Source organism: Diabrotica undecimpunctata, chromosome 1 (genome assembly GCF_040954645.1).
Source record: "Diabrotica undecimpunctata isolate CICGRU chromosome 1, icDiaUnde3, whole genome shotgun sequence".
In the NCBI taxonomy this organism is placed as follows: Eukaryota; Metazoa; Arthropoda; class Insecta; order Coleoptera; family Chrysomelidae; genus Diabrotica; species Diabrotica undecimpunctata.
Genome location: NC_092803.1, coordinates 4136775 through 4150732, shown reverse-complemented (window position 1 = coordinate 4150732; position 13958 = coordinate 4136775). Strand labels below are relative to the sequence as shown.

Here is a 13958-nt window from a genome sequence, read left to right as displayed (position 1 = left end):
ACGCCTATTTATGAATTTTTCTTTCGTCGTCAATTAATGAATCATATACAGTCAAGCCTGTCAATAACTGCCACTAAAAGTAAAATAACTATTGGCCGTTATATAAATATGGTCGCTGTTGTCGTGTTTGCAGTCCACAAATACATAAAGGATATAGATAGTTATATGGATAGTTTAATAATCAAAGGAAATATGTACCTATGTATCAGAAACATCAACCTTAATTATGCAGGTTATTTCATCCCTTTCTATACTGCGTTTCAAACGTTAGAATCAGTGGGGTTGTATATTGCAAGCAAGTTTGCTATATTTTGCCCATTTTGTGAATTATTATAAATAAATCCTCCTTTTGTATTAAACAGCAGTTAACAGGTATCTGTCTAATACTTTCATTTGCTTTTTTCTCAGCAATCATCAAACAATTAATAATATTCTGACAGTTAGTACTGATTAATTTTTTTTCGTTCAATTCACTTTCAACTCAAATTGTGTTGTTGTGCAATATGTTTAATTTTCAATCGATCGTGATTTGCCCTATAACTATTGACAACTTTCAACAGTTCTGTTTTTAAATAATTTTCTTCAAAAAATATATCTTCCGATAGAAGCCATGTTTTTATTTCTTTTTTATTTATAGGCAGTGTTAGGAAGTTTCTCCAATTTCCTGCTACGATAATGACCATTATCCATCACCACAACTGTTTTTCCGGCAAATTAGAAATTAGGTTATGTTTGAAACAATTTTCAAAGAGTTGACCATCCATTTTGTCAAGGTAATCTTAAGTGTTTTTCTTTGTCAGAAAACTCAGTTCTGATTCATTAACAAAGCCATATTTACATCCTGCATGTAGGAGGACAAAACGAAAGACTACGAGCTCCACAAACTTTTAAGCCTAATTAGACGATATTGTAGCCTTCAATTAAAATCGACTTTCTACAGCGTTTGTCAAACTTAACTTCACTATCGCACAACAAACAATCTAGCAAGTTGTTTACTACCCATGTAAAAACTAAAATTCCATTCCTTCTAATATATACTAAAAATCTAGTTTTGAGATACAATTGTTGAAAATCTCTGTTTGTATGTTGTTTGTACGATTGCTGTCAAGATGAGCGGCAATGTTGCCAAGAAAATTTTCATTTAGTTTGCATGCTCATATTCTTCGTACACTGCATTGCATGTCTGAAACACGCTATAGGTAGATACCTATTTAAATATGTAATAGTATTGAGTATTTCCATCAAGAAATGGACAAAAAATATTTTGGCTGATGTTAACAGGTATATAACAAGGTAAATTTCTATTAAATGTGCTCTGAAAATTTGAGATTATTTGGCCGCGTCGGTTTTGGAAATTTTGCCGTTAGTACAGGAGACAGCGTTTGACAGCTGGCCCTTGACACAGGTTTTACCGTATAATCAATATTTTAGGAGAATTAAAAAAACGTTGTTTTAACCCTTTCGAGTTGGCATCAGGTAAAACGTAGTAGTTTCCCAGTACGGGCGGCAAAGTCAACAGTTGCTGATTAATCCGCTTCCCGGTCACAATCAGTAATTATGGTGGTAATTACATATATTCATTTTTATTTATTTTTCTGTTCGTATTGGCGTTATTAAAAAAAGAAACAAGTTAGTTACTAAAAAAATCATTTTTATTTGAAATTAAAATTCATAAAGAAGCAAAATAACCAAAAAAAATGTGCACAAAAAAACATTAATTCTAATTTTGAAACAAATTCAACAATACAGAACTCAAAATTTTAAAATTTTACGATATCGTTCAAAACAACTTACTACACACAAAGGCACATTACATTTTTGACACAAGTACCTAGTGTCTTTTCTAATTTTGCGTTTGGCACAAACGACACATCTTTTTGACAAAGGTCGCCTGTTTTCTCGTAACGGATACAGCGTAGGAAAATGTCTTTCTACCAATCGTAATGGATGATCACCAGCATTCGGTCTGTTACTTCGTGACAGTGGAGAAGAACTTTGTTTATATTTTTGTAACATTTGTTTCACCAAATCCCTCTGGAAATCCAATAGAGGAATGTTTTTCCCAGTTTTGACTTTGTAAATAGCATGAGAATTCAGTACAACCAGGTCAAGTATATGAAAAAAGACCTTTTTGTGCCATTTCACTTAGGAGCACTAGAACTTAGGAGCATGTCTGTTCTATCGACTCCACCCATATTCATATTGTACGCGATAATACATTCAGGTTTTTCAACTTTTTGCTATTTCTGCTATTTTTGGTTTTAGATATATTAGCTTCATGCATGGTTGTCAACATTACAACGTCTCTTTTATCTTTTCATTTGAGTGCCAAAAATTTGTCAGTAGAAAAGTATTGTATAGAACCTTTTTTTATTTTTAAATTTTGGCATATGTTTTCGATTCTGCTTTACAGTTCCGCAACAATTAGTCTTTGTTTCGAATAAACCTTCAGCCAGTAATGGACTGCTGTACCAGTTGTCCATGTAAATTTTGAGGCCATTATTCCAATATGACTAGGTCAGTGTCATAACGATGTTTCCAGATATACCAAGATTCTCAGAATACTGAGTTATATCTGTGTCCGCTCCGGTATATATTAAGAAATCTAATATATAACCGGTTTCATAATGAAGGGCAACAAAAAACTTATTTCCAAAACGATGCCTTTTTTCGGAAGATACTGGCGAAACGAGATACGTCCTTTGAATAACATAAGGCTTTCATCTATGAAAATATTTTCAAATGGATAGAAGTTTTTCTTGAAAATATTCCTGAAATAGTCACTTATGCTTCAAATTTTCACAAGACGGTCATTTAAGTTACAGTTATTGATATCCGAAAAGTGGATATTTCTCAATAACTGAAAATATCTATCTCGAGGCATACACTGTTGAAATGTTGGTGTTTCTAGTAAAGCATCTTTGGTCCAATAATCACGCAGTCTCTGTTTTTTTAGTTGTGGCATGAGCAAAGATACGGCAATAAAAACGTACACCTCATCAATATTTGTGTTTTGCCAGTTTTTCATATGAGAAGGGCCAGGCATTCCAGAATTGGCATTATCACCGAATATATTGGTTTTTTTCAACGACTTTTTCCATTATCTCTTCTGTAAAAAAGGCTTCAAACACTTGTAGGACAAATGGAGCGTCCGACAATGCTTCAATACAACATCCAGAGGCATCGTTTGAAAAATTATGTATTTTAGGAGCAATATTTTTTTCTTGTCACTCGAAAGGATCCGATTCTTTTTGTTTTGTTTTTCGTCTTTTGAGTTGTGGAATATCAGGAACAACGAGTTCGGTGTCACTTTCTGAACTGTCATGGTTTTTCTCACTATCACTGCAAGTCGGTTTGCAAATATTTTCCCACCCGTAGCTCTTCTCTGATTCAGCATCATTATGACTTCACTGACGCAAAATCAACAAGTATCGACCCGTATCGGAGCTAGTAAGAATCGATGCTTGCAATCCCCACTATTGATATTTTGCTGGTGCTCTGTTACGTGAATAATCACAGTCAAGTTATCCATGCGCTGATTAATACGTTTTCCATCTCGAAGTGCATCCTCTGTCCCTGCGGACTTATACGTCTCCCGGGTATCGGACTCGTTATGATTTCGCAGATATATCAGTTTCCCGTTACGAAAGGGTTAAAGGCAATTTTTATTAGACAAAAAAATTTTTGACTCACGCTATACATCACAAACAATAAAAAAATTCATAAATTGCATCAAAACCCTTTTAGAATGAATAATTAACTGTATAAGGTGTCAAATTTATTAAAAATTTCACCTAAAAAGTGCTAAATTTTCAAAAGTGGCGTATGCAATGCAAAATTAAATAGTTTAATTATTTTCCTATGTATTTACAGTATAAAAATTGTACTTACCCACAATTAGAATTTGAATATCTTTGCTTTTAGTTCCTTTATGGGTTCGTGCTACACAGTTATAAGTCCCTGTGTCGCCTTTATTGCTGTTATTAATCTCCAATATTAAACTACTAGAATATTCGCTTGTTTTTTTGGATAACTTCAGTCCTAGAAAAATTTGAAAATATTAAGTTCGTTATCGTATGATGAATAAAAAAATATATATAAAATATGCGCTTTAGATATAAAATACAGGCATTGAATCATTTTAGCGTATATTATTGATCCCTCTAGAAAATTAATTACAGGCATTTGTATCTTTAGGACAGAGGGGGACAAAAAAGGAGCTTCCACGAGATCAATAGTGCCACATCAACTACAAAATAAACATTATTGACGACGTCCCCTGGAAACGTCTACTAGTAGACAACTAATCTTTCCAACACCGGACCAAACCAAATCAGATGGCAAACATCAAGCCACAACAGTTTTTCTCAGAGCCAACACTGAGAGTAGCGAGCGTAAATATCAAGGGCATCACTACAGCCAAACAAGACATCTTATCAGAATTCTGCAAGAACACGAAATGTGAGGTATTGTGCATCCAGAATCCCCACAGAGACCGAACTGCAGCGAGTCCGAAAGACTACGGTATGAAACTGATTGCGGAGATACCACACAATATGCATGGGAGCGCGATATTTGGGAGAACTCAAAAAATAGTCTCATCTGTGTGAACAACAAACGTACATGATATAGAGAGAATGATCACTGAGATCGGAAAATCCACAATAGAGTCGGTATACAAGCCTCCAAACCAGCCTTTTATATTTTCAACCCCAACTAACCTCCAATCACAGATTACTCTGGGACTATTATACAGATACAAAAGTAGAGAACTACGAAAAATTTGTAGAAGTGCTCAAAAACGTGTCTAGAAAAGCTATCCCCAGAGGATGTAGACAACACTATGTTCCGGGGATGTCCAGGGAGTCCAAAGGACTAATGAGAACATAGGAAACTCTCTATTCCACTAACTCTTTGAGCCAAAAAACGGTTGACTGCGGAGCAGTTCTACTCCAACAGCTAGTCAAGCCAGACAGGAAAAGTGGATTAAAAAATGGTCATGACACATAGTAGCAAAATAGCATCAAACCTCGTAAAAAACTTAGCGGTGATCCAAAAGAATATAAACCACCTTGCAAGATTACAGCAAACCAATTTGCTGATCAACTCCTGATGAATGGAAGAACTATGAACCGATATAAGGACCCAAACACTAGAAGAAGATTGGATTCAGAGACAAACCACGTAGGAACTCCTTTTGCACCAAAAGAACTCCACGACAGTATGAACAGGTTAAAAAACGGGAAAGCTGCAGGTGTGGATGATATTTGCAGTGAACAAAGTATCTGGGCGAAGGAGCAAAAAACTGGATCATGCAACTTTATAACACATGCTGCAAAGCCTGAGAAATTCCAAAATCATGGAGGAAATCCAAAGTAATAACCTTGTTAAAATCAGAAAAGAACCCAGAAAATCCTAGTAGCTACGTACCTAATTAGCTGTTGTGTCACTTTTTTAAACTATACGAGAGATTCATACTCGCCAGAATAGAATAAAATGTCGATAAACACCTCATCCCACAACAAAGAGGATTCAGGCCCAGCAAATCTTGGTCAAGACCTCGCACTAACAGAACACATTGAAGAGGGCTTTGAAGAAAAACTTATAACAGGGGCTGCTTTTGTAGATTTGACACCTTTGAACCTATGAGACAGTAAGGTACAAAACATTGCTTCGCAAAAAACGGCTTCTTACAGGGAAGTATTTTAGCACCAATGTTCTTCAATATATACACAAACGACCAACCTACACCTACCGAAACCAAGCACTTCCTCTATGCTGAGGATCTTGCAATATGTGATCAAGGAAATAGTTTTTAAGAAGTGAAGGAGAAACTCGAAACTGCCTTAAATACAACAACAGCGTACTACCTGCAGAATTCCCTGAGACCCAATCCCTCTAAAACTCAAGTCTGCGTTTTCCACCTTCGCGCAGAGAAAGCTAAGCAAAAGCTCCAAAGTGGAATGGTAATACATTAGAACATACAAACCAACCTATATATCTTAAAGTAACTCTGGACCGGAGCCTCATCTGCAGACAACATTGCATAAAACCGAGAGGGAAAGTAACAACTAGGAACAGTATACTCAAAAAGCCAACGGGAAGTAAATGGGGTGCACGTCTGGCGTTTTAAGAACAACGGCACAGACACTGTGTTTCTCAACTGCTGAATATGCGTGCTTCGTTTGGGGCAGATCTGCCCTAACCAAACAAGTTGATACTGCGTTAAATGGGACATGCAGGATAGTAACGGGGTGCATGAAACCAACATCACTCTCAAATCTATGTATAAAACAGCGGGTTTTGCAGAACTCTCTCAGACTCAGAACTCAGGCGTTGCAGAGCACCTAAAAAAAATTAAACAGAAAGTGGACGAGCGGCATGCCCTATACAAAGCTCAAACACCACGAAAGCGAGTAAAATCCAGGAAAAGCTTCCTTGAAATAGTGCAGGATAAACCGCCTAAGAATTTCCTCTTCCTTAGGTTTAATGGACCGGCCAGTTCCTAGAAAACTGGGAATAGGATAAGAACGGGGGTCGCTCCAGTAAAATGAAACATGGCAAAATGGGGAAAAATAGACAAAGATGATGTGAACTGTGACTGTGGAGAAACACAGAATATGGAACATCTTCTCACATGCAGAAACTGTCTTCATCGATGTACCCTCGAAGATTTGTGGCTCGCCAACAAAGATGAAACCGACGTAGCCTGATACTGGGCCGAAATTTTGGCATATTCCTCAAATAATTTTCGATTCATATAATTTATATCTTCCTCATCGGTTGCAACCACCACCTGATCATCTGCAAATAACAATGTTTACAGAGTTTCTTGTCCCACTTCGATGCCCATAAATCTACATTTATTTCTCCAATTCCTCAATGCTTCTTGGACGTATATTTTAAAGAGTGTCGGTGACAAACAGTATCCTTGCTTTGAGCCTTTAGTGACTTTAAATTCATTTGAAGTTCTGGTTCCAATTTTTACACAACTAACTGCATTTTCGTACAATTTATATATCGCTCGGATATACGTCGAATCCAATCCGGACCTTTCGAGGACCTCAAACATTTTCTTTAACGGGACACTATCATATGCTTTCTCAAGGTCTATAAATACCAAATGGGTCTCTCTACTTCTTTCGACACGCTTTTCAATTATTTGTCGTAGGATAAATATATTATCAAGGCAGGATCTCCCGGTACGAATGATGTTTACTTACTCTAACATTTAATGGCCCTGATGTTTCACCTGAATAAAAATGATCGCATTCACAAGGTATTTTATAGATATAGTTCTTTGTTCTGTCTTGTTCATTGTTAGGTTTAGTTTTATATAAAATAGATCTCATTGTGTTTGTTGTTTTAAATGGTGTTGAAATAATAAATTTATTTCTTATCGGTTTAAGTTTTTCTGATGATCCTTTTATGTATGATATTGTTATTTTTATTGTATTATTCCTTGTGTATGCTGTAGCATCTCGTTCTAACTTGTTCTATTCCATTCGGTCGATTGTTGAAAGTTTCTTATTTATAAACGATAAAGGATATTATTAAAACATATAGTAACAATCTTTTTTCTCTTAAAAACTAATTTTCGTTAGAACAAGCAATTTTGGCTCTATCGTGTAAGGATTTAATGATTCCCTTTTTAATTATGATGTGATTTGATTTGCAATTTAGATATCTGTTGGTGTGTATTGGTTTTCTATCCATCTGAGTTTCATATCCAGTATCGTTCTTAGAGATTAAAACATCCAGGAAAAGTAGTGTGTTATTATATTCCTTTTCCATGGTAAATGTTATTGTCTTTTCTTTATCTTTAGACCAAATACTTACCATGCCGGGATAGTAATATAAGGTTTTTTTCTTGTAATTGACATCGTTTGTCTTTTTGAAAAATCTTTAGACCAGAATGTTAAAGTTTCAATTTGTTTGGATTTGAAAAGATTTCTGGAAGGTCAATGAGTCAGTAAAAACTAAAAAAAACTTTTCGTGTGATATTTACAAATTGATTTGAAACTTGAGTGGTGAAGAAGAATTATCCCCAAAAGAAGATGGATTCATGTATAAGAAAGAAGGTCGTATTTATTAACAATTATCAACAGAACACAATCGCTTTTTAATATCAGAGCGAGATGGTCTGATAAAAAAAAATAAAAAATAAATAAATAAAATAAAATCGCCATTGGCGAAATTAAAACAGTATTTTTTAAATGGGTATTTAAAAAGTTAATAGCAGTAGAATCAATGTAATATTAGTTCTAGTGAGCCCCTAAACTAGTTCAAATTTTTTGATAAAAATCTATTGGAATAGCTTCATAAAATATGAATTACCTGAAGAAGATCAGACAACTATTTTTTATTATGGAAGATATTCTTCTTCTTCTTCAAGTGCCATCTTCGTTCCGAAGGTTGGCGATCATCAGGGCTATACGTATTTTCGAAACTGCTGACCGAAACAATTCGTTGCTGCTACAGCTATACCATTCCCGTAGATTCTTTAGCCAGGAGTTTCGTCTTCTTCCTATGGACCTTTTTCCTGCTATTTTCCCTTGCATAATTATTCGAAGCAGGTCATATCTTTCGCCTCTTGTAATGTGTCCCAAGTATTGCAGTTTTCGTTTTTTGATCGTAAATATGACTTCCTTTTCTTTATTCATTCTTCTCAAGACCTCGACATTTGTGACTCTCTCGGTCCATGATATTCTCAGGATTCTGCGATACATCCACAGTTCAAATGCCTCTAATTTTTTGGTATCAATCTTTTTCAACGTCCATGACTCCATTCCGTAGAACAGCACAGAAAGTACGTAACATCTCATCAGGCGAAGTTTCATTTCAAGGCTCAAATCTCTTCCGCAGAACACTCTCTTCATTTTAGTGAATATGGATCTGGCTTTTTCTATTCTTATTTTGATTTCTGCTGAGCTATCGTTGTCTTCATTTATAAAAGTGCCTAGGTATGGAAGATATAGGAACACGTAATAGAACGAAAATATCTAAGCGTTTTTTGATTTTTAAATAGAAAGTAATAATACTTACTTGCTGTTGGGTGTATAGGTCGTCTATTTAGATTCCAACTAACTTCACTGTAGTTGGATAAAGTTGCTGAACACACTACATGAATCTTCTCGCCAAACGCATATATAGCTTTATGCTGTTGTTCGTCAACTATAACGGTATCATCAAATCCGGTGATTGCAAACCCATCAGGTATGTCTGTAAATAAAATAATATTTGGGGAAATCTAACTTTGTGCCATTTAAATTATTTTGTCATGTTTCTAGACTAAGACTAGAAAGAATGTACGATAGGACAAACATAAAAACAAAGCAGCAGAAAAAAACAATTGAATACTTAGGATTGGTTACAACTATATAATTATGAGTATGAACCGAGAATAGCTAAATATGAACAGTTATATCGAAAATAAGTAACATATTATAATTTGCATTTTCTTATTTCTAATTTAATAAATTAAATATTAATACTAACCCGTCACAAAGTATCCAATAACATCTGCCTCCAAGCCGACAGAATTTTCTGCTATACATTTGGCAAGTCCATTTTCTTTTGGATTGACGACAATTTCGGAAGTTACCTTTACACCCTCCGTCGATATAATTTTGCCCTCAATCTGAAATTTAAGAAATCAGAAAATTAGAAAATATCTTAAAAATTGGGAAAAAAGACAAAGATGAAAGAGTATTTTCAATTAACCAACTTGCTTGAAATTTGACAATTCACCCTAGTAACACACGACGTCCTCTGAACGTCCAGTTTTGGTCCTGATGTCCCTGGACGTTTAACGGACGTACTGGACGTACGAAAAAATACTCTGATCAATATGATTCAAATTTTAACGGTGTTTTTATCTTCGCAAAAAAACAATGTTATGGAAATTTGTGTAAATTTTGATGAAATTCCACTAAAAAAGAGTTCTAGTAGTCAGTTCTATCCTAGTTTGTGTAATTTGTTTATAAATCCAAAAATTGTAGGTTTAATAGGCATTTACCATGGTTATGAGCAACCAAAATTTGCAAATGAATGTTTGATTGATCTTGTAACAGAGGCTGTTTTGTTATTAGATAGTTTAAGCTAACTGTTAAGACTTAAGATTACTGTTACATGTTGATTTATATTTTAAGATAATGCGCTTTCCAAATTGGTGAGGAGTCCCTTGAATGAATTTTTTAGAAGAAGCCTTACGAAGCTGATCCTCAATAAAATTTAAGGAAAATATAGTTGGCTAGGGAAAAAGCAATATAAAATTTTTGAAGACACACATATAGCTATGATTTTAAAAGGTTTGTAACTTGTAAACATAAATAAATTTAAAATACATTTAAGAATTTACACCATAGCATAAGTGGTCACATACAGCCGATGAAGCATATCGTTAACTGTGTCTTATATGTAATTTAGATGACAAAATGTATCAACTCTACAAATGTTCAGGTCTAGCTATGAGATTGCTTTAAGAACTACAGCTAGAGATATGAAATGAAGGTTTGTTGTTGCACGTATATTTTATTTATACTCTGTTATTTCTATTTTGTAAGTGTCAAAGTGTACTTAATTACTGCTCATTTGGTCATTAGAAATAAATACCAATGATTTGAAATACCAGCAATTGAAATCCAGGTGTTTAATTTTACGTTTTTGAATGATGATTTATTCACAATAAGCAAAGTATAATGAATTAGATCTGACATTAGTTTGTTCAATTTATGAATGTACATTAATTTTGTTTTTAGATAGTAATTGGAAAAACACCAAAATCAGCGCTGCTATGGGGAAGGAAATTGAAACTTAATAATGAAATATCTGAAGAGATCTAAAGATACTTCTAAAAGTCATCCACAGCCGAGTTTATCAAAAGTTGGATTCAGATATTAGTGATACACAGGTGGGGTTCAGAAAGGGACTAGGTACTCGAGAAGCTCTCTTCGGTTTGAATGTTCTTACACAAAGATGCCTAGACGTTAATCAGGAGGTACATGCATGTTTTATCGATTTTGAAAAACCGATTTGACAGAGTACGCCATGATAAGCTAAGAGACATTCTTGAAAGAAAGGACATAGATAATAAAGATCTGCGAATAATTCTCAATCTATATTGGAATCAGAAAGCTAACATCAAAATAGAAAATGAGATATCACAAGCAATAGAAATACGTAGAGGAGTACGACAGGGATGCATTTTGTCACCGCTGCTATTTAATGTTTATAGTGAAAGCATCTGCCAGGACACCCTTTTGCAAGCAAAGGAAGGAATCGTAATCAATGGAGAGGTTGTAAATAATATTCGATATGCACACGACACTGTACTAGTTGCAAGAACAGTAGAAGAATTACAACGATTACTTACAAATATAAATATTTCCAGCAACCATTATGGCATAAGTATCAAAATCAAAAAACCAAGTATGTGGTCTTCAGTAAGAACATGACACAACCAACACATATTAGTATAAACGGCATTCAAATTGAAAAAGTATTAAGTTACAAATACTTGGGTACTGCAATAAACGAAACTGGAGATTACAATAATAAAATAAAAAGACGTATCGAAATTGCAGGGCCACTTTCATAAAGATGAGGAAATTCTTCTGCAACAGAGATATAAGCATCCCTCTACGATTAAAGATGCTAAGGGGCTATGTATTTAACACGCTATTATACGGTGTAGAGGTCTGGCCTCTCAAACACAACAACATAAAAAATATTGAAAGTTTCGAGATGTGGTGCTACCGTCGAATGCTATAGATAAGTTGGGTTAAAAGAATCACAAACTTTGAAGTAACGCGAAGGATAGGAAAAGACCCAGAAATTTAGTCAACGATCAAACGAAGAAAACTCAAATATTTGGGTCACCTGATGAGAGGACATAAATACGCATTACTTCAAAATATAATGCAAGGAAAAATAGAAGGAAAACGGAATCCAGGCCATAGAAGAATGTCATGGTTGCGTAATTTGAGAGAGTGGTTTAGCTGTACCACTAATGAACTCTTTAGGTCAGCTGTAAACAAGGTCAGGATAGCCTTGATGATTTCCAATCTCCGATAGGAGTGGCCCAAGAAAAAGAAGAAGAAAGAGACGACAGCTGCTGAAATAAAAATGTTGCATTAGAAAATATGATTAATTTTGTAATGGGGAAATTGTGTGGTTGGTGAACAGAAAGAGACAGTCAATTTTTGAGACATTTTTATTTATTAAAAATATATACCTAAAAATTTATCTACTGCTGAAATAAAACAGACAAATTTCTATATTAAGTATTATTCTCTTTCATCCTTATGATTTCAACTTTAAAACTCAAAAATTGACTTGTCTGCTTTTAATTGCCGACCACACAATTGTAAGGGAAATTAGAATGGGAAGGGATAAGGGAAATTGAATAATTCTGTTTTTAGTGAGCCATAGTAATTTTTAACGGTTTTGCCAATTTCTTTAGTGGATTCATTCTTTCACCTGTCTAGACAAGCGTAGTCAAAGACCGTATATTAGTCACAGCCATATTCACTCTTTAACTATTAAAATTTGTGACATTCTAGCATGCTTACAGTATTTTATTACCAATAAAGGTCTTGGTTCAGACGGAATATCCCAACTTATTTTTAAGAAATTGTACATTCTTTTGATGTAGGCCCCTATGGCTTATTTTTAATAAATCTCTCATGAGGCTCACTTTCCATGACAATTTATTTATTGATTTTATCCTTAAATCATTAATTTCTAATTATCATTCCAGTATAATTCTTTCTGCTATTCCTAAAATTTTCGAGGCTTTACTGATTGATTTTTTGACAGTAAATTTGAAGAATCAGCTTCATACTGGTCAGCATGGTTTCCTGTCTGGTGGTTCAACTTCTACTAATTTACACTGATTATGTTATAATTGTATTAAAAAACATTTTTTATGTCGATTAGATTTATACTGACTTGTCTACAAGTATCTACTGTTCTTGTAAATTGTGTAGACGATAGTCTTATTCTGGTATGATCAATTTCTTGAATCTGCATTCTCTTACCAGAAGATTTACCTTTCAATCTTTATTTTTAAGCTTGTTCATAAAATAAAAAATCTCCTGAATTGCTTCAGCTAGTTTTTTTTTCATATTCCTCCCCATTCACTGCGCCAGAATTCACATTTTCATGTACCTTACCACAGAACTAATTATGGTTCAAATATAGGTATGGTCTGAAACTTCTGTATCAATAGCTTTAGGTACTATTTGAAGCACTAAAATGCAATGATACTTTTTATAAATGTGTACTTATAAATATTTTATTCATGTATATATTTGTATCTGTAATTTGATGTATATTTCTGTAATGTTGCATTTTTGTATAATTTTGAGAGTGCATTTGTCCCGTTTGTTAATAATAAAAAAATGTAATAATAAAAATGTAAGTTTCTTTAAACATTCACTTTTTATTTTCCAAACTACATTGTTAATGTGCACAGGATGACGCCACTTTTAGTACTTTATACAATGGTGTTGACGTCTAATTTACATCCTCAGCGCTAAAATAAACGTCCGAGAGACATCACAAAAGTCCGTCAAGTAAATCCACCCGACGTATTATGGACGTTCGATTAAGGTCCAATTAACGTCCCTGTACGTCCAACGAACGTCCGCTCGGGATTTTAAATATACGTCCATAGTACGTTTGGCACAGCGACATCCGGTCCCATATAGGACGTTAAAAGGACGTCCTTGGGACCAAAGCGGACGATAGTGGGACACCATTAAAGTATATTGTTCTGAAGCTATTTTCTTGTGGCATTTTAAATTAATTAATATTTAAATGGGAATAAGCCACAATTAAAGGTTAAAATACATTTATTGACGTTTCAATTTCCACTTCAAGAACGATTTCCGAAGTGGAAATTGAAACATCAATAAATGTATTTTAACCTTTAATTGTGGCTTATTCCCATTTAA

At 34.3% G+C, this 13958-nt stretch overlaps 1 protein-coding gene across 3 annotated transcripts in view; it reads right to left on the bottom strand.

Annotated features, from left to right (window-relative positions):
• LOC140444348 (vascular endothelial growth factor receptor 1-like) overlaps positions 1-13958 on the bottom strand; it is a 154658-nt gene that overhangs the window by 42975 nt on the left and 97725 nt on the right. For all 3 annotated transcript variants that reach the window (XM_072536098.1, XM_072536108.1, XM_072536103.1), the window contains exons 11-13: positions 9499-9640; positions 9046-9222; positions 3892-4041 (exon numbers count right to left, since the gene is read on the bottom strand). In XM_072536098.1, coding sequence (XP_072392199.1) covers positions 3892-4041; positions 9046-9222; positions 9499-9640 — 469 coding nt within the window. The remainder of the gene's footprint in view (positions 1-3891; positions 4042-9045; positions 9223-9498; positions 9641-13958) is intronic.